The following is a 21,184-nucleotide window of genomic DNA, read 5'->3' on the forward strand; positions in this document are numbered from 1 at the left end:
CATGCACCGGGAGCCCGACGTGGGATTCGATCCCGGGTCTCCAGGATCGCGCCCTGGGCCAAAGGCAGGCGCCAAACCGCTGCACCACCCAGGGATCCCTACACATTATTTTAAATCCTGGTACATCCATCTTAATTATTTGTACAATACATTAAAAATTTTTTCAATGAGGAGGGAGTGCCCCAATATTATTGGTGATATATTTTGTAATCACAATGTAGGCTAGGAAACTCCTGCAAGGTTTTTGTTGACAGTAGTTTTATCTATACTATTATAGGCCATTTTAACCTATTTTTTAGATTCTGACACAGGAGTTCCAAAATTCAACTATTTTTAATGTTAGCTAATGTATCAAAGACTAGTTCAATATCCTCTGCATGGAGAAAATTCAGCTCTTTAAGGCATTCTATTCCTTCAAATTATTATCACTGGGAATTTTTTCTTTATATTGTTGAAATTTACACATCTGAAATTAAAACCTATTAGACTCTGTCTTTTCCTCTAGGATCTAAAGATATATGATTCAATATGGGGACTAGAAGTTTTTATTTCACTAAACATACTAAAATGTTTCAAAATTTCTTTCTTAGCCTTTGGTGAGAGATAACTGATGGGTAACTGAAGTTTTCATTCAGGGACCTGTGTTTAAACATTTTCTAGAAGACTCACAAGATTCAGCATACAATTCTACTCATTGCTAAGGTTCTTTGTGGTGGTGTAGTAAGCATACACAGCTGAACAATAAGGGGAAAGACAGAGGCAGAGTCTGGAGGAACGTATGCGTAGATTCCCACATGCTCTTTCCTTCCAATGAGAGGTCACACAGAGTGCACTTTCCCCCCAGTAACAGAAGTAACAGCAATATGTGTGTCATGTTTCTGCCCAGGGATGCCCATTAAAGAGGCAATGCCCAAGCTGTTTACTGGGAGCTAGTCATGTACGAAAGTTCCAGACTCTACAAGGAAAGCAGATGTTGAGCATAAACCATACTGTTTGCACAGTCTAGGTACAGTGAATCACTTGTCATTTTACTGTTGACTAAGAACTTTGAGAGCCAAGTAGGCAGATGCCAGCCAAGGGCCAAACTACAAGCAGGTTTATTTAATGATAACATTCTCAGATTTGCTATGTAAATCCTTTTCTGCAGACATAGGTGACTGCCCATACCCTTACATTTCTAGGTAATTACGGTCAAGATATATGTGTAGGAGGGTATTTAATTTAATAGGCACACAAACACAATGTAAACCTAACAGAAGTTTTATGAAAGGGTTTAAAATATTTATTCATTCAACAATAGAATTTTCAACAGTTTTTTTGGACTATCATGTGGATAAGAAACTTTTGATGATGCTATTCATAAGATAGGCACCTTATTTTCATTGGTAAGGCCTTCCCATCTTCACTCTGTCATCTTCTGGGAAAAGAGCAAAATGTGTTGATGTGCTGAGATAAAAGCAAATACCATGACTTCTTCCTCCATTTCCCAATAAAAGCCTTGCCACAATCTCAATCCCCAGCTTTGACACAATGGCTTTCCTTCTTCCTTGGACCTGTGTACTACTTGGTTGCTTTTCTGTTTCTTTAGCAGGAGCATCTAATTTCTCAGATCTGTATCCCCCGCTGTGGAAGAAAAGTGCTAGTCAGTTCAGTGACTACAGGGTAAAGAATGGAAAGTACATTATTGATCCCTGGGTATATCCTGAGAGAATGGGGATGTACAAAATCCTAGTGAACAAGACAGCAAGTTATTTTGAAAACATTCTATTAGACAATGAACAAAACATTTTATGGGGGTTACCTCTCCAGAATGGCTGGCAATACAAAACAGGTAAGAATGACTCTTGTTATCATCCTAATGATCTACCAGTATAACCATGGAGTAATCGGGAACTAAGACTCTATATATACCATACCGCATCTTTGAGAATTGATCCTTTTCTTTTTTCCTCTTCCCCTCTCATAATCATATTTCTCTACTTCTACTCTTCTTCTTCTATAAGTCTTTCTTTTGTGTGCTTCTGTTTTGACTAGAAATCACAATGGTGCATCAGGCATAGCTGCCAAACACAAAGACATCATGTCAGATCTATTGAGCATTCTACGAGTATTCATTGAACTCCTGCTAGATGCCAGATGATGCCATTCTAAGCACTTAGATGAACAAAACAGTCAAAAGGATATACGTTAAAAACAGAAGGTGTTGTCAAATTAACTTGAAATTTTTTGAAGTCCCAATTGTGATTACCTAAACGTGGAGATAGGGCTGCTAGGCAAGGAGTGGCATCTTGCTCATGACGATGTTTCTCTGCAAATGATTGACTCCTTTTGAAAATACATTCTAGCATTTAGTTAGGAGATATACGCTCTGGGCCAAGAATTCATAAATTAGAAAGATATTTTTGTTCTGGCTGACAGAAGCAGCTCATGAAAGCGAGTGGTGCCTCCTGCCTACTCCATACTGATAACACCACTAATAAGGAAATTTCATTGTTGTAGTCCAATGAAAAAACTAGAAGATCACAGTTTATCTTAAGTCTGAGCAGTGATCAGATTCAGGAACTCCTGTGGTTGACAAGTCACGCATCTTTGTCAGGGAATGTCCTGCGACCCAAATCTACTCCTATTTATCTGGCTTTCCTTGGCATCAAAACAACCCTAGTTCAAAAGAAATCAGTGACATTAAGTCTACTCTGGGAGGCAGCCCACCCTCAGGGGAGAGAGATGGAGTCTGAAAGGGCTGGTGGATTAATGCCCTTCTGACTCACTGAATTCACACATCAGGGTCAAGCCTGGCTAAACTCTTCCGCTGATGAACTGATAAGTGTCCAGCATTTGCTAAGAGCAGTGGGGAGATGGGGTGTGAATAAGGACTTTCAGACAGTTTCCCTGCCATCAAAGAATTTATAACAACACAAGTGAAACGGGAAAGATAGCAGAAATTAAGTGGAAGAAAAAACACAACTACTCTTGGATAAAAGTTAAAAGTGCCAAACGAGGGGCAGAGTGGAGGAGTCAGCTGGAGTAATCAGGAAAAAAAAATGAATTTAAACTGAGGCTTGAAATGTGGCTGAAATTTTACTGGGGAAATAGAAAGTAAATCTATTAGGAAGTAAACAAATAAGCTAAAGCAGTGTTTCTCAGCCTTGGCTGCATATTGAAAATAACTGCCTAGTTAAAAAAAAATATCAAGGTTTAGGTCCACCATGAAAAATTCTATTCTAATGTAATAATATCAGAAATTAAGCCAAAGGACAGAACTTGGAAATGGGGTGGAATAGGGACATATGATTGAGTGTAGGGTGTGTGTGTGTGTGTGTGTGTGTGTGTGTGTGTGTTTAAGGAAGGGACAAGAAAAGGAAGGGAGAAGGAGATTGAGTGGGAGGGAGTTGTTAGGGATCAATGAAAGAATAAGAGACCAAATTAAAGCAAAATATTTATTGATACTCAAGAATGTTATTGTATAATAAATAATCCCTGCACCCCCTTCTTTCTTCTAGGAAGATTAGCTGATCCCAGAAGAAGGACCGACTGTGGCTATGACTCTGATCCTCTGTGCGTCTCTGTGGACAGTTGGTGGGCTGGTAGGTTCATTTAAGTGGCAAAACAGGTACTAACCATCCCCCAAGGAAAGTGTTCCACCCGAAACCTTAGGGACGGAGAGAGGACAGTACTAGTTCTTTCTAAGAAGGAATCTGTTTCATTGTGCACCTTGTGGCCTTGGTGCCACATCCTCGAATTGGACAGCCGTCGTGTCAGTAATGATTCCCTGGGACACGAGCTTGTCACAGAAGCAGAGAACAAGGGCCGGGAAGGGACCAGGGCCTCTGAAAGCCCGGCCTAGCAGGGAGGAGGGAGGCCGACGTGAGGGGGGTCTCCAGGATGAGGGGGGATGAGAAAGGAGGGAACAAGTGATTAGGGCTTTTTCCTCATTTCACCCCAACCAAATGTGTTTGCCTTTCATGCCCTAACACGTCAGGGTGGGTACCACAAATCATTTTATCAATCAGTAATCGAAGGCGTCTGTCAGACATTGAATCCTAAAATAACCAGAAGACATTTTCAAATTCTTTAATTCTATTTTGTGTTTTAGTAATTAAATTAATTTACATATATTTCCTTAGAGACATTTCCCGATAAGAGACAAGAATATATGAAGTTTCAGTTTCTTAGGGTGACACACACCACATACACCTTTACATATTTTTTCTTTCTCTCTCTCTCTCTCTCTCTCTTTTTTTTTTACATATTTTTTCTAATACCGCACACACTGGTTCTTTTCAAAGACCCACGAATAGTCACGGTTTGGAATTCAGGGTTTCTTATCCCCAGATTGATTCAGGAGTTTGGAGCATCAGGCTGCTCCACTGGGGCATAGGATTACGTTCATAAATGCGTGTCTGTGATAAAAGACATTCTGCATCACCAGTGAGAATCAGCTGAGGCTTTACAGCCCTCTAAATTATAATGTCTAAATCTGCTGGAATAGGTTATATTTAGAGAGAAATGAAAAACAGCTAATTCATTGTCAATTTAATCATCCAGAGATCTACTGTCAACACTTATCCAAAATGTGGGCTTTAAAAACCTAATCTGAAACCAGGGCTTTGTGATATCACAGTTGCACATGAAACTTGGCTAAATACAAAGTATGCAATGTCAACACTCTAACCACACTAAAATGTCTTAGAAAAAAATTACATTTTATGAAAAAAACTTCAATTAGAGGTGTGTCATTCTGTGCACAAGTAGATAACTTCCTTCCTTTTTTTGCTTAATGCTTTGAAAAAAATGAATATTAAATAATATTAAATTAATATTGAATATTATATAATATTAACTTAATATTACATATTAGTTTTTATTTAAAATATCATAGACAAAAAATATCATAGACAACTGCTTAAGCCTATGTCTATGATTATAGGGTTATTTTTTAAAAAGGTTTTATTTATTTATTTTAGAGAGAGACAGAGAGAGAGAGCACGCACACGAGCGAGCACAAGCAGGGGGAGCAGCAGAGGGAGAGGGAGAAGAAGCAGGCTCCCCGTGGAGCCGAGAGCCAGACACGGGGCTCCATCCCAGGACCCCAGGATCATGACCTGAGCTCAAGGCAGACGCTTAATGCAATGAACCACCCGGGGCCCCTGATTGTAGGGTTATTAACAAAAGCATATTAAAGTTATGTAGAATGATCCTTAGGGAGATTTTCAATTTTTTTTTTTTTTTTTGCTAGGTTTCTGAATGTGTGATTTTTGCCTACTGGTTTACAGATAACTTAAAAATATTCTCTATCCCATTTGTTAGTATTTGCAGTAATAATAAGTATTTTGCTGTTACAGATATGAATTACTTTCTATGTGCATTGCCCTTCCTTGCTGCGGTTGACTCTGGCATAATGGGGATATCATCGGACCAAGTCATGCTTTTGCCACCACCCAAGGACCAGACAAAGTTTTGTCTTAATGTTTCTAGTTGCCGGTCGTCCTTTCCTGAGATAATGAGCAAGTGGAATGCCTTTTACCAGGTTGCTTTTTAAAGTTTTATAATTTATTTTCTTAGGAGGTGGTAAGAGAATTTTCTGTTTTGTATAGTGCTTTTTGCCTAGGTTTTTGTGTGCATCGTATATTTCCTAAGTGTAAAAACGTAAACTGTCAGGCGAATTATATTATTACATTTGAAGCGGGGCAGTAGGTGGGGCGTTCGTTCCCTCTGAGCCAATATGGCATTAACACAAACTCGATCCTCTCATTCCAAATAAATAATACATAAATGTGAGCTTGCATAAGATATCTGACTAAATGCAAAGATTATTCTGTTTAATTGAATCTGCATGGCAACGAAGAATTAACTTTTAGGAGAAATACAATTATGGAGTTGGTTATTAGAAGAGTCAAATAACTTATTCCAACTGAATTAATAAATGATCATATAGGTAAACTAAACAATTATGTGGCAATCAAAACCAAATATTCAATGAGCAAAATGTGAACATTGGTTAAACATAGATGTGGGCTAAGATGCACAATGAAAAGATGGATTTACTAGTTCCATAGATTATTAGTTCACTACTTTAGATATGATTGGATTAAAGATTCTAATAAAAATGTCCTCCTTTTCTTAAACTTTAGTGGTAACTTTTGCTATGGTAGCAGAAAAACAAATGACAAATCAAAAACAAAATCCAGTATAAAATACTGACTCCTGGGAAAATTGTTGCAGCTCATTTCTTATAGATGTGTTCAATAATATTATTTATAATAGATATTTATTATATTCTTTTACAAAGTGTTAGTCACTGAGAGCTTATACAGTTCTTAGAAACAAAATTCTCCTCTCATGCAGGATATTGCTAAATTACGTATGGGAGTAAGATTAAATTTTAAGGAGAGAAATTGTTGTATTTTCTCAAATATGAATAAATTTCTCCTCGCTGCAGCATTTACAGTATCCTTCCAGTACCTTTGAAGACCTGTTGAAGTACTTATGGGCTGCACATGTTGCAACCATAGATACTGTTGGCAAAATATTTGAAGATAGGTAAGAATGGATCCCAAATCATTTCTATTTAATATGGTAAATGATTTTGGGCCTCACTTATGCCTTTTTATTCCTCTTCTAAAGTGGTAGTCAATGTTCCTATTAAATAATATTAACCATTGGGTATTTTTAATGATGAAGTATAAGTATTTTAGAATGATTAGACTTAGAAAATATTTTATGAAGAAGAAGCAAATTTTGAGAAAAAAAAAACATCTGGTGCTAACCAATTATTTCAGCTAATGAAATAGCTAGCCAACCAACAAACAAATAAAACATATGACCAATTTCTCTATATAAAAAAAGAAAAGAAACTGTCTTCAATATATTTTTTTAAAGATTTTACTTATTTATTCATTAGCGACACAGACTGAGAGAGAGGCAGAGATACAGGCAGAGGGAGAGGCAGACTCCCTGCAGGGAGCTCGATGTGGGACTCGATCCTGGAGTCCAGGATCACACCCTGGCTGAAGGCAGGCACTAAACCACTCAGCCACCCAGGGATCCCTGTCTTCAATATTTTGATCATGGGCACAGTACTGGTAGGTACTTATACTGTGGAGAGTATATACTGGAAAAAGATCAACTAGCATCAAGGTGAGCATGCAGGGTAGCTCAGAAGATTATCAAGCACTCTAGGTGTATATCTAGAGGTTATTATAGACTTAGATAAGAAGGTGCAAGAATGATTTGTGCTTAGCTGTGAATGATACTATATTAGTCAGGGTTCTCCAGAGAAACAGCCCCAATAGAAGATAGGTAGGAAGGTAAAGAGATGATAGATAGATGATAGATAGATAAATGATAGATAGATAGATAGATAGATAGATAGATAGATAGATAGATAAATAGATAGATGATAGATGGATAAATAGGTGATAGATGATAGATAAATAGATAGATGATAGGTAGATAGGATAGATAGATAGATAGATAGATATAGAACCAGGAAGAGCCTATGTTCCAGTTTGAAGGCCATCAGCCTTCATCAGATTTCCCCCTAATTTAGGGAAGGTCATCTTTTTGTTCTATTCACACTACCAACAGATTGAATGGAGGCCGATTCGCACTGGGGGGGGGGGGGGGCAATATGTTTTACTCAGTCAACTGGTTTGAAAAGTGAGATTTCCGAAAAACCCTCATAGAAATACCCCCCAAATAATGTTGACTAAATATCCGGGCACCCTGAGGCCCAGTCATGTTGATGTATAAAATCAGCCATCATCGACACTATCTGGGGGTGGGGTCAACCAATTGGAGAGAGATTTGGGATGGAAATCTGGGTACGGTGCAAAACAGGAACCAAAAATCAGGGTCCTTGGTACTGTCTGAGTAGACAGGTGAATCCAGGCAGGAACGTGGGAGTGTTTCTTACTTATTTCACTGATTGTCTCTCCCACCGACTCCGTCCTTCAGTATAGTAAATAAATCAGCTACAGTAGCAGATTCAAAACACATTTCCTCCTTTACCTATTGATATGGCTTCAAAAACTAGATATTAATTGGAGGATGGAGGAATTTTCTCCCATTGGAGCATTTGTAATTGGATTTGGGGCTGAAGCCAGCACAGCAGTTGCAATTCAACTGTTCTTTCCATTCTGATGACAGGAAATAGGAATGAGATTATTAGACAACGATTTCGGTCTCAGATTGCCAACCTCAAGATTTGACAGATAAGAAGTCATCTCTCTAGACTACTTTTTTCATTTACAGATGTTTCAGGTTCATATCCAAAGATAATTCACTAGGAAATGCAACTTTGTCCCTTGGAAATATGAGAGTCCTTTAGCTAAAGTTCAAGGAGATTGCAGAAATTTTTTTTCTTACAGGTACATTTCTTGTGTCTTATGGGTTTAGATTTTTAATCTTTTTGTATTTATTCCTATTTATGTCATGGAACAGTTTTGAAAGAAATATATTTTTAGCAGGCCAAGTTTATTTAAAAACTCTAAAATCACAGAGCGTATGAATTTTTTCATGAAAAATCTTGAATAATTACATGATTAGTTTGATCACAAGCATATGACCCAAATTTTTTTTTCTGATACTATTAGAAGCACTTTCCTCACTAATTATAACAACAAAAAAAGAGTTTTTATTAACTTTTTTTATTCTCTGAAATTTGACCTTCTTACTTGACCTTCTATTTAGGTAGCAACAGGTGACTCTCTCGAATGAATTTTTTAAGTAGCTTCTGTTTCTCAAGTACAAGTAAAAGAAATTTCACGAAGTATCTTCATGTAATATCTCACTTTGAAATACCTCAATTTTTCTAGACTGAGTATGTGGTCGAGCTGTTTAGTAACTTGCTGAAAATCTTACAGCTAGTGAATGGCAGGGCTAAAGTTTAAATTTCTCATGACTCCATAGCTCATCCTCTTACCTGTAAGCTGTGCTGCCTGCAGTGTACACGGCCTACAGACTAGTTTTACAAGGTCAGTAATTACTAAAAGATAGTAAAAGACATTAAAAGGTTTTAATTAAAGAAGGCTTTCACCTTTTCAATATATAAGGAAGCGGGAATAAAATATAATATTCACTTCCTTGATGAAGAATCTTTTAATCCTGGGGCTTAACAAAATATAATTGAGCTGAACAAAATATCATTCATACCTCTCCTCTCTCCCTCTCAGGTAGGTTAGCAGGCAAGTGAGTGTGACCAGGGTCTCCCTGTCCTAGGAGTTAGGGTAGTGGATGGATGGTCCTTAGAATCTTAGAATCTTAGAAGAATCTAAGATTCTTCTTCAGAAGATTCTTTCCCTCCTTCCTTCCTCCTTTATTTCCTCCCTCCTTTCTTTCCCTCCCTCACTCTCCCTGTCCCTCCTTCCTTCCTATTTCTTTATTTTATATATTGAACTCAGGTGTGCCTCCTTATTTTTGTTTTGGATTATTTTTAGTTTGTCTATGATCCATTTCTTATATGTCAATGATTTAAAGAGTCAAATGGAAGCACTTGAGTGGCTCAGTCCGTTAAGGGTTAAGCTACTACCTTCAGCTCAGGTCTTGATCCCAGGCTCTGGGATGGAGTCCCACCCATTTGGGGCTCTTTGCTCACTCAGGAGCCTTCTCCCTCCCCCTCTGCCCTCTGCCCCCTCCCCCTGCTTATAATGTCTCTCTCTGCGTCAAATAAACAAAATCTTGAAAAAAAAAGACAAAGAGTCAAATGGTTCTATGAGGTTTTGCCATCCCTCCCACCAAAAATACATAAAAAAATGACACAGCAGTATCCAGGGAGAATGCCACTATAACCACTGGTTACTGTGATATTTAGTACTATATTTCTAAAAATAAAAAAATCCTATAACATTTCCTGATTGCAGATTTAAGTATCCTTTTTATCACGACCATAGGAAATTACCACTCAGTTCCCCTCACCCCTACTCCACACAAATTCTTCCCACTTACCACTCTCTCTGTATAATTGTTTAATGATGTGGATTGAGTCAATGTTCAGTGGCTACATTATTTTAACTATCAATCACTATTCACATCACACGTACTAAACTGATTATAATTATTTTTCTCATTATCTCATTCCCTTTAGAGTTGATCATTTTTTTGTGTGAATTTTTGTTTACTTTCTATCATATACAACGCTAATTACTTCAAATTGGCAAACCAAACAAGTTTCTTCTTAAGGTGTTTAGAAGCATCCGGAATTATATCAATTTCTTCTTCTCGTAGAGGTTTCGTTCAGAACTGTGGACTTGCTCTGTTCTGCCCAGGTGGTCAGATGCGATTCTTAGGTCTCTAGGATCTTTGTACTAGATTGCCTTTGTCTCTTCTTTATGTTGACTCACCCATTTCCAGTATCCTGTATTGTTTTATTTCCTGGATTACTTTGTTGGTTAAGACTTACATATGAGTCGATTCAGAACAGTTGTATAAGAAGAAAAAATTGCAGGTAATTTGCATTCTTAAAATATCATTATTCTTTCATGATTTTTGACTGAGGTTGAGTGAATACAGAAACCTAGGCTAGCAATACTTAAGATTTTTTGAAGGCGTATCTCCATTAGTTTTTAGCTTCACTTTCACTGTTGAGAAGTTCCAATTTATTAGGTGTGTTGCCCTGTATTTCATTCATTTTTTTTTTCCACGAGAATGTAGCACGGTTGATAACTACAGAATCTCAGCGTCTATACAGCAGTGTTTATTCCTCACATGTTTAAGATCCAGTCGGGCAGGTCTGCTGATCTTCCCCGTGCTCACCTCATGTTTGTTGATTTGATTGGCAACACAGGGATGAATGGAGAAGCTCAGCTCTGCTCCATTTGTCTCCCATTCGCAAGCCTTGAGTGTTTGCCATAGTGATGGAAGAATGGCAAGGGAGAGAAACCAAATTGTGAAAACACAGTTCAAGCTTATGCGGTGTCAAGTTGGCTAATGTTCTATTGGCTAAATCAACTTATATGGCTGAGCCAGGGTAGAAAGCCTCTCTCCTTGCCGTCTCCTTTCTATGTAATAGGGAAGGGACATTGAAGAGACCAAAAACCAGAGATATAAAGACTTTTGAGAAATTGAGGCCATGTTTGCAATCTACTATATACTGGGGCACTTCCTTCAAATCTCATGTGTTACCTTTTTTTAGGTAAAATAATATATTAGAAAAAAAAAAAGAGAATATATTAGAGTCTTTTATTTACTTGAGACAGTCTTGAACTCTTTACAGTCTACGTCTACTTAAAGCTCTGTGGTCCTGGATCCTAAGATTGGCTGGTGCACCTATAACTGTATTTTAAATTAAAATGAGCTTTTAAAGGTGTGTTTTTATTTATTTATTTATTTATTTATTTTTACTTGACTCTCTCTTAACTGACTTATTAGGTGAACTGTCCAATAATATATTCACTTAAATCATTTAAAAGGCTTCCATTGGATCTGACTTTGCTAAACACCTCTGTGCCTTCAACCACTGCCCTCACTTCTTTCCTAGTGTTTATTTAAGCCATTGTTCTTAGGGCTTGAAGTTTATTTAAGCCATTACAGGTTATTTAAGCCATTGTTCCTCACTTGTGATGAGCACTGGGTGTTCTATGTAAGTGATGAGTCACTAAATTCTGCTCTTGAGAACAATATTACACTGTATGTTAACCAATTAGAATTTAAATAAAGACTTGAAATTCAAAAATCAAAAACAAAAGAAAGAAAATAATGAGGCTGAAATTTGGAGTGGATTAGTTGCAATTGTACCTGTTTCTACTTGTCTCTTAGGTTGGAGTATTATTCTAAAGCGGAAGCAAATTTTGGAAGAAATTGGTGTGTGGCTGTGGATTATTTAGCTGCTTCCCTGTTTCCTACAACTTTGGTCAGAACACATGAATTCCAGGAGGGCCTGCCACCACGAATGCTTGTTAATGGGGATAGAGCCCCCTTTATCAGCGACTTTACTGAATTTCAAAACACTGTCTTGCTCCTTCTAAGTTTTCTTTCCCAAGTGGATAACTTTCCAGGTAAGGGCCTTATAAGCAATATATTTTAATGAAAATTAATATTTCATTGAATAAGGGAAGAAAAAATGATTTTATCAGATACAAAGATTGTTATAATGCATACTGTTAAAGAAAGTCATGGTTCTCCATTGGTATCCATTCCACAGTTTTTGGTCCTTCTAATCCTGGTCTGTCCCTTCTTATGCATCTTTATTGATCCATGAAGCCACCAGACTACTCCAAGTCCACTTTTCATCTGTAAACCCATATATAATCCTTTGATGCTGCTATAGTAGTCCCTTTTTTTTTTAAAAAAAAAAAACAACTTATACATTGCTCTTAATTTAGAATGAAATAAAGAAATCTCAAAAGAAAACCCAGCATGATTAATGGGAAAACTAGCAAATTGACTTATAGGCGCTCCCTTCATCCAGCCTTACTAGCTGTGGATGATATATTCTGCTGGAGCTCCTCAACTATAGGGCTTCCTATCAGAATGAGAAACAGAAGGAATCTTTAGTTGTACATTTGAATTACCACATCATCTCAATTTTCCAGGTATGCTCTTATGCAGTGAACCAAGCTGAAAACAATTAAAATATTACTTTTTTTAGGCTCCCCCAAATAATCTGATAGATAAACAAGCCAAGTAAACATAAATACATTAAATACATGTTTTTGAAATCTTATTTGAGTTAGAGTAAAAAATAAGCCCAAACATTTAAGGCCTTCATGCAATTGCAGTTTCTTCTTGCTGTAGTAGTGGTTCCAGTGCAGTATTCTCAGTCAGTGGCAGCTTCCCTTTACACAATGAGGAGAGAACTAAGTCTCCTCCCAGCCTCTGGCTTCTATATTATCTACATCTCACCGGTACAAAGATGCTGTCATGTTTGGAGAAGCGAGTGGGCTAGGGAATTAAATTATTGTCTAAGAACTATTTTGTGTGACAAATCTATACCATGAAAGGAGAAGAATGATTTTTGGTAATCACCTGCTTAACTCTGCAAATGATCAGATGGTGTAATTGCATTGTATGTCTGGGTTGCATAAACTGGATCTTTCCTCTTAAGATATATAAGGTGAAGAACTGAGTAGATAATGGAAGTTGAAATAACTTTAAAGTTTGAAAGTACCGTACCACAAGATTTTTACAAGATTAAGTTTTACTGAAATCTGGCTTTATATCACTTAGTTTTGAATAGCTTTCACAGCAAAAAAATGGAAGATTAAATGTTGAAAACTACTGGTGAAAAAATGATCAGCCTTGATAGTATAATTGTGTAGACGTTGCATAATAAGGCATTTACTATCATCTAGTTGTCATTCTCTTGGCAACCACTCTCCATGCTCCCATTGACACTCAGAGTTCAGTCACAGTATCAAAGGCCTTGGAGTTTTCAGATAAGCAAAGAATAGAGAAAACAAATATATTGAAAACAAAGCATGAGTGAAAACCAAATATTGATATTTAAAAATGAGCATTTTCAATTAATCTTTGGTAACATATGTATACATTTACAATAAGGTTTCAAGGTGTCATTTAGCTACTTTTTAGTTTCCAGAAGTGTTTTCCACAAGACACTTAAGCTAAATTCACTAGATGTAATCTACAAAATAAAATTAACCTTTTCTGGCTTCAAATTAGCTCTTTAACATTTGCCAATTGTAAGAATTGGAATGGGGTTTTTCATTTTTAATTACATTATATTCTCAACCATCTCTTTGCCTATAGTGGCATCAAGTTTTAATCATTAACTCTATATATTCTAAGAGTAAAGCTCATATTAAAGTTGAAAGATAATTTTAGGTATTAGATTTTATTTTATAATAATATAATATTAGGTATAAATTAGTGAGAAAACAAAGCTTGCCTAGTTTTATCATTTTTTTCCATGAGTGACATTTAAAGTAAACAATGAAGACTGAGTGAAGATTCAAAACTATCAGAAGCTGATGCTTCATGTTAATGTAATTTAAAATGCTTAAGAAAACATTGGTGACATAGGAAGCTCCTGAACTTACTTCCTTTCATGAACACACAAAATCTACAGCCGCAGACAGAACAATTCACTCTGATACAAATCCAGAAACTGAGTGACTGAACATTTCTGGAAAATGAGAGAAAAATCCACATTGTGGCAGGAAAGAGAGGCTGAGACACAATCTTGTCATAAGTCCCAGCCTTGACGAAGTGACACACTATAGGGAGGAATCTCACAATTCCCAGCTTCTCCTTAGGGAGTGGTGGTTTTGTTTTTTTTTTTTTTTTTTTTTTTTTTTTTTGGGAGTGGTGGTTCTGGACCCCACATATGGCACTCCAACTTCTAAGGCTTCCATGTGAAGATGGGCTTCCAAAACATCTAGCTTTGAAAGCCAATGGGGCTTGCATCAACAAGACCCAGAAGGCTACAGCAAATGAAGAGACAGTTCTTAGAAGGCTTGTGCAGACTCACTGTGGCAAATTCCCAAGGATCTAGATCAGAGGCTGCAAATTGAAACACACCCAATCTTTTCATTAGAGGCCTGTTTGCTCATTTCAATAGCTACGGACTGAGGGAGAAGTCTTAATACTGTAATACTCTTCAGAAACCACGAACTTGATAGGTGCCATCTTTGCACTCTCCTTTTGTCTTGCTTCAGGATGGAGGTATCTCCTGTAAAGGAACTTATACATACATCTGGTGCCATGTTTCATTTTTTTTTTTTTTTTCAGTTGTCACCCAGATGATACTTCTTGATTGCATGGCTCCAATGGCCAACAGGGCTTAATTAAATTCATGTGTTCCATAGGACTGTAATAAACAAAAGTTGCTACCCAAGTATGCACCTTAAAATCATCTGGCATCCAGGTGTTGACTGAGCTCTACCTCTTTGGGACACTGACAGGTTTTGGCCCACTTTCAATGACTGGGGCCATTAAGAGCACACTAAACAGTTTCACAAAGGATTGAAAGACAATCAAGAGCAAGGGCAACGTTGAATAAGATTTATCTATTATACAGAGGCCTCTTCTTCAAAACTGGAAGAGGTGGCTGTTTTGTCTAATCCATAGGAACTAGCAGAGAAAGGCAAGGAAAATGAAGACCCAGAGGAATGTGTTCCAAACAATAGACCAGCATAAAGCCCCAGAAAAAGACTTTAATGAAATGAAGATAAGTGGTTTCCTTTATAAAGAGTTCAAAATAATGGTCTTAAAGATGCTCTCTGTGGTCAGGAAAATAATTAATGAACAAGTAAAAATTTCAATAGGGAAATATAAAATATAAGAAAGTACCAAACTGAAATCACCGACCTGAAAAAATGTAAAAATAGAGCAGAAGATTTCAATAGAAAGGTTCAACTGCAGTCTAGTGAAGCAGAAAACAGGATCAGGAACTTCAGCACAAGGCAACAGATCTCATCCAATAAGAGGAGCAAAAAGAAGGATAAGAAAGGAAGAAGATAGCTTAAAGGTATTTCTAGCACAACATCAAGTGGGCCAATATTTGTGTTCTAAGCATCCCAAAAATAGAAGGGAGAGAGAGAAAGAGGCATAAAATGTATTGAAAGAAATGATGAGTGAAAATTTGTAACTTGGAGAAGGACACAGACATACAGATTCAGGAAACCTAGAGAGTTCCAAATAAGATGGACGCCAAAAGACCTACACCAAAACACATTATAATCAAATTGTCAAAAGTTAAAGACAAGGAATCTTAAAAGCAGTAAGAGAAAAACAATTCATTATGTACAAGAGAACCACCCTCTCCCCGCATAAGACTCAGCAGGTTTTTCAGGAGAAGTTTTATCAGCCAGAAGGGTGGCATGATATAATTGAATGCTGAAAGAAAAAACTCCCAACCAAGAAAGAGTACTCTCCCTGGCAAAATATTCCTTCAGAATTAAAGAAAAAACAAAGTTCTCCAGATAAGCAAAAGCTAAAAGGGTTTAGCTCTCTACTAGACTGGCTTTATAAGAAATGTTTAAGGCACTTCTTTAAGCTGAAACAAAAGTGTTCCTAATTAGTAACAAGAAAACATATGAAAGCATAAAGCCTACTTCTAAGGTAAAATATAGTTAATGTAAGATAATCTAACGTAATGGTGGTAGATTCATAGCCTCTAAATTCATAAATTAAAAAATAATTCCATTTACAATTACATCAAAAGGAATACAATACCTAGAAATTAATTTAAGCAAGGAGGTGAAAGACTTGTACGCTGAAAACTGTAAGACACTAATGAACGAAATTTAAAAAGACAGAAATAAATGAAAGAAATTCCATGTTCATGAATTGGAAGCATTGATATTGTTGAAACTTCCATACTCCCCAAAGCAATCTGCAGACAATGCATTTCCTATTAAAATTCCACTGTCATTTTTCACAGAAATAAACAATCCTTTTTTTTTTTTTTTTAAATTTATGACAGTCACAGAGAGAGAGAGAGAGAGAGGCAGAGACATAGGCAGAGGGAGAAGCAGGCTCCATGCACCGGGAGCCCGATGTGGGATTCGATCCCGGGTCTCCAGGATCGCGCCCTGGGCCAAAGGCAGGCGCCAAACCGCTGCGCCACCCAGGGATCCCAGAAATAAACAATCCTAAAACCTGGATGCAACCGCAAAAGACCCTGTATAGCCAAAGCAATCTTGAAAAAGAAGAACAAAGCTGAAGGCATCTCACTTATAAATTTCTTTTTTTTAAAGGTTTTATTTATTCATGAGAGACACAGAGAGAGAGGCCGAGACACAGGGAGAGGGAGAAGCAGGCTCCCTGAAGGGAGCCCAAAGCAGTACTCCATCCTAGGACCTCAGGATCACAACCTGAGCCAAAGGCAGACACTCAACCACTGAGCCACCCAGGAGCCCCTCACTTATAAATTTCAAGCTACACTGCAAAGCTATAGTTAACAAAACAGTAAGGTACTGGCATAAAAACAGACACAGAGATCAATAGAACAGAATGGAGAGCCAGAAATAAACCCACACGTGTATAGTCAGATACTTTACAACAAAGGTATCAGGAATACACATGGGGGAAAGGACATTCTCTTAAATAAATGGTGCTAAGGGAACTGGATAGCCACCTGCAAGAGAATGAAAATGGACCATTATCTTAACCCAAATGCAAATTAATTAAAGACTTGACAGTGAAACCTGGAACCATAATCCCCCAGGAGAAAACAGAGGGTAAGGTCCTTGACATTGGTCTTAATGAGTTTCTGGATTCGACACGAAAAGCAAGGGCAGGGATCTCCTACCTGTTAGAATGGCAATTATTAAAAAAGACAAGCAGTAACAAGTGTTAATAAGAATGTGGAGAAAAAAGAACCCTTAGGCACTGCTGGTGGGGAAGTAGATTGGTGTTGCAAGTATGAAAAATAGTATAAAGTTTTCTCAAAAAATTAAAAATAAAACTACCATATGATCCCATAATTCCACTTCTGAGTATTTTTTCTGAAGGGAATTAGGTCACTATCTCAGAAAGATATTTGCAGCCCCATGTTCAATGCAGCAGTATTTACGATAGCTAAGGAATGGAAGCGATGTGAGCATCCATCAGTGGATGAATGGGTGAGGAAAATGTGATACATACATATATATACATACATAGGTATCAATATGTATAAAATGGAATCTTATCAGCCATAAAAAAATAAAATCCTATCAGTTGCCATGGTTCATGGATGAACCTTGAGGGCTTTATGCTAAGAGTCCACCTTCTAATTCTAGAACAAAGTGGATTTTGCTGCCTTTCCAGGTACAAGGCTGCTAAACTAGCTAGGAAAATAATTTATTTCAGGCAGTTAAAATATATGGTAATTTAAAAGCCTCTGCTTATTAGGTTGATCAACCGAATTGTTAAAGTCTGACATTTTTAGAAAAGGAAATAAAATGAACAATTATACAGCCACTCTGTGGTCTGGCGGAAACAGCTTCTCCAGCAACAGTACCAAAGTAAGTAATAGTCTTTTTTAGCAGGTCCACTGTAAAAGAACACATCTTTTCTTTGAGAGTCCTCGTGTTCCCAATCCCCATAGTTTGCCTATTAACATTTGCCTTTCAATGCATGAGTCTCCGTGTAGGCAAGCCCAAGTCGTAACTATTTCCAAAGCAGCAATTGTAGTGACTTCTTAACTTAGAGAAGCGTCTCGTAGTTGCTGACATTAACTCCCAAGAAATAACTACCTACTACTTTGAGAAGTAAACCTGTTAAAAAACAAAGTTTTAATGATAGATGAAACTGAAAAACCTAGTGACATTTTAGCAAAAACAGTGACTAGAGTTTTAGACCAACTTAAAAATCAACGTGTTTCAGTAAACTGATGTTTGGGGAGTCATGATCATTGTTTTCTATTTCAAAAGTATTGGGTTTAGAAAGCAGTTGTATGATAATGCCTTGATACGTTTGTCTCTTCCCATGCATTTTTAAATAACCAGTAATCAATACTTTAATAAAAATTTTTCTTTGGTGTAAAAAAAAGAGTTATTGCCAATCTCTTACTAATAAAGAAGCGGGTTTTACAAGTTTAAATAATTCACCAGCTGGTAAATAAGAAATTTGCACCCTGGTGTATTATTTTAAAGCCCATGCCCTTCTCCTGAACACACCATCCTCTTACATACTGAAATGTATTTTCTAGAAAAGTCTGAAATCTAGTGTCAGCCCTTTGCTTTCTCTTGGAATGTGTTGACTGACTCAGCATTAATCAAATCTGAAGATTGCAAACTAGCGTAACTTGCTCACTAGTTTAAATAGAAGAGAAAAATATTAAATAGAAGATAGCTTGGGTCTCGGGACTTTATAACAGATTAGCTGTAGCCAGAGGAAAAACATGCACCCAAGGCTCTCGCCCACAGATCAGGAAACATACTCTGTCTCCGTGGAAAGGAGTGAACACTGGTGAGAGGGATGGCTCAATATGGAAATTAAGCATTATCTTCCCATCCCCAAAGAGTGTGGGAAGAAAACAGAAGTAGACCTGGGGCCAAGCATTCTGGACACTTTCAAACCCTCACCTCCTGTACATTAACAGATCTAACCTGAAATATTTCTTCTCATGAAAAATCATCTTAAAAACTCATTTTCCCCTTTATTTTAAAGGCATTTTAATTGCTGTGACTTCTACTGATTTATCTTAAAGCATATTTAATATATTCAACCTTAAAAAGCCTCAGTGTATCAACATAGTAAAATTTTTTTTTAAGATTTTATTTTATTTACTTATTAGACACACACACACACACACACACACAGGCAGAGGAAAAAGCAGATTCCATGCAGGGAGCCCAACGTGGGACTCGATCCCAGGGTCTCCAGGATCACACCCCGGGCCAAAGGCGGCGGTAAACCTCTGAGCCACCAGGGCTGCCCTCAACATAGTAAATTAAAATTAAAGCCTTCTTCCCCACCTCTCTTCATTTATATCTCTTGGCCCCTCATTCAATTTTTTTCAAGTGGTGCAAATTTCCGGAATTTGTACATAAAACAGTGTAAATAAATGAATAAATAAAACCCGTGTTCTTTGCACAAATGAGATCATGCTGACTGCTCCTCACTGTTTTATTTTTTTACTGGAAAATTTTCTTGAAATTCTTTGATGTTAGGATATATTGATCTGAAGCATTCTGCTTAAAGGATATGTAGTATGTCATTTAATAAATTTACTATAACTGTAAGCATTATTTTCTGTTATAAGCTATTGGCAATAAGGCAACAATGGCATCTTAGGAATGTTTTTCGGGCAAAATTTATGATTTTACAAATAAATTTGTAGAGAGGAAATGAATTAAAGTCAACGAGTCATATATTGCCAAATGATACTTAAAATAGTTTTCAGGGGTTTATATTTTTGTCATAAAACTGAATTTTTTTCATAAAACTGTTTTCTCTAAACCACTGTCACAGCAAACTCTATAACTTATGTTAGCTCCTTATGTAGAAAATGCTACTTCACTGTTGTATGAATTTATGATTCTTTCAGTGTGTTTATGCACTTTTCCTAGTTTTCTGATTACTTATATTTGTTACTGATTTTTTTTTAAAGATTTTATTTATTTATTCATGAGAGACACAGAGAGAGAGGGAGGCAGAGACACAGGCAGGGGGAGAAGCAGGCTCCGAGCAGGGAGCCCCATGCGGGCCTCAATCCCAGGACCCCAGGGTCAAGACCTGAGCCGAAGGCAGGCTGAGCCACCCAGGGATCCCTGTTACTGATTTTTATGTGAGGAATTGGTCAATAAAATTTAAATGTAAAAACTTCTTATGTATAAGTATCATGTAATGAACATATAATTTTATATGCAAAATACATAGAATTTGGTTGAAAAATAAACATTTTAACAACTGTGTATTAATTTGAATTTACATGTAATAATTTTATCTTTTCCAGGTTCATTTTCACAGACCATATAGGAAACTTTAATGAAGACACATTTTGTAAGGAAGCAAGTTCTAGCACTTTCTCAAATAATCCTTGAAATCTTTAATCCAGCATTTCAGGGTGTTCCCATTTAATTAACTAAAAATGAACAATTCTAATTTGTTGAGCAATGGTAATTTCAAAATTGTAATCTGAGCATGATCATACAGTTTCCTCGCTTCTGATATTTTCGATTTATGCTCATTAGTGCGAATTTTTATCCTTGCATTCTAACTTTAAACTCAAATTAATGCTATGATTATCTTGCTCGATTAATAATTCTTGATTTTTAGGCTTATCAATACTTAATATGTTTAGGATCTAAAGAAAATGACACCAGGCTATTATAAATCCCCGTGAAATCAATAAGCAGAAATTAAATGTATTCGGCTCGTTTGTTGTTCTTTTACGTAGCTTAATTTTGTGCAACTTAGAGCAATATGTCTTGCTGATTTATAACCAAAACCCAGAACATTTTATTTATTTATTTATTTATTTATTTATTTATTTATTTATTTATTTATTTATTTTTAGTTTATTTTTTATTGGTGTTCAATTTGCCAACATATAGCATAACACCCAGTGCTCATCTCCTCAAGTGCCCCCCCTCATTGCCCATCACCCAGTCACCCCCACCCCCCACCCACCTCCCTTTCCACCACCCCTTGTTTGTTTCCCAGAGTTAGGAGTCTCTCATGTTCTGTCTCCCTTTCTGATATTTCCCACTCATTTTTGCTCCTTTCCACTTTATTCCCTTTCACTATTTTTTATATTCCCCAAATGAATGAGACCATGTAATGTTTGTCCTTCTCC

General features: G+C 36.9%; 1 protein-coding gene and 1 long non-coding RNA gene across 2 annotated transcripts; both read left to right on the top strand.

The window, feature by feature from the left end:
* The first annotated feature begins 1,483 nt into the window (after positions 1-1,483).
* Positions 1,484-14,449, top strand: C1H6orf58 (chromosome 1 C6orf58 homolog). Its single transcript, XM_038525499.1, has 6 exons — positions 1,484-1,831; positions 3,501-3,584; positions 5,343-5,527; positions 6,440-6,540; positions 11,755-11,993; positions 14,337-14,449. The coding sequence occupies exons 1-6, from the start codon at positions 1,531-1,533 to the stop codon at positions 14,447-14,449; spliced, it is 1,023 nt and encodes a 340-aa protein (XP_038381427.1). The 5' UTR covers positions 1,484-1,530.
* A 3,224-nt stretch (positions 14,450-17,673) lies between these two features.
* LOC111096260 lies at positions 17,674-20,767 on the top strand. Its single transcript, XR_005353911.1, has 2 exons — positions 17,674-17,906; positions 20,342-20,767. It is a non-coding gene; the product is annotated as an uncharacterized LOC111096260 (long non-coding RNA).
* The last annotated feature ends 417 nt before the right edge of the window (positions 20,768-21,184 follow it).

Source organism: Canis lupus, chromosome 1 (assembly GCF_011100685.1).
Source record: "Canis lupus familiaris isolate Mischka breed German Shepherd chromosome 1, alternate assembly UU_Cfam_GSD_1.0, whole genome shotgun sequence".
NCBI classification, from domain to species: Eukaryota; Metazoa; Chordata; class Mammalia; order Carnivora; family Canidae; genus Canis; species Canis lupus.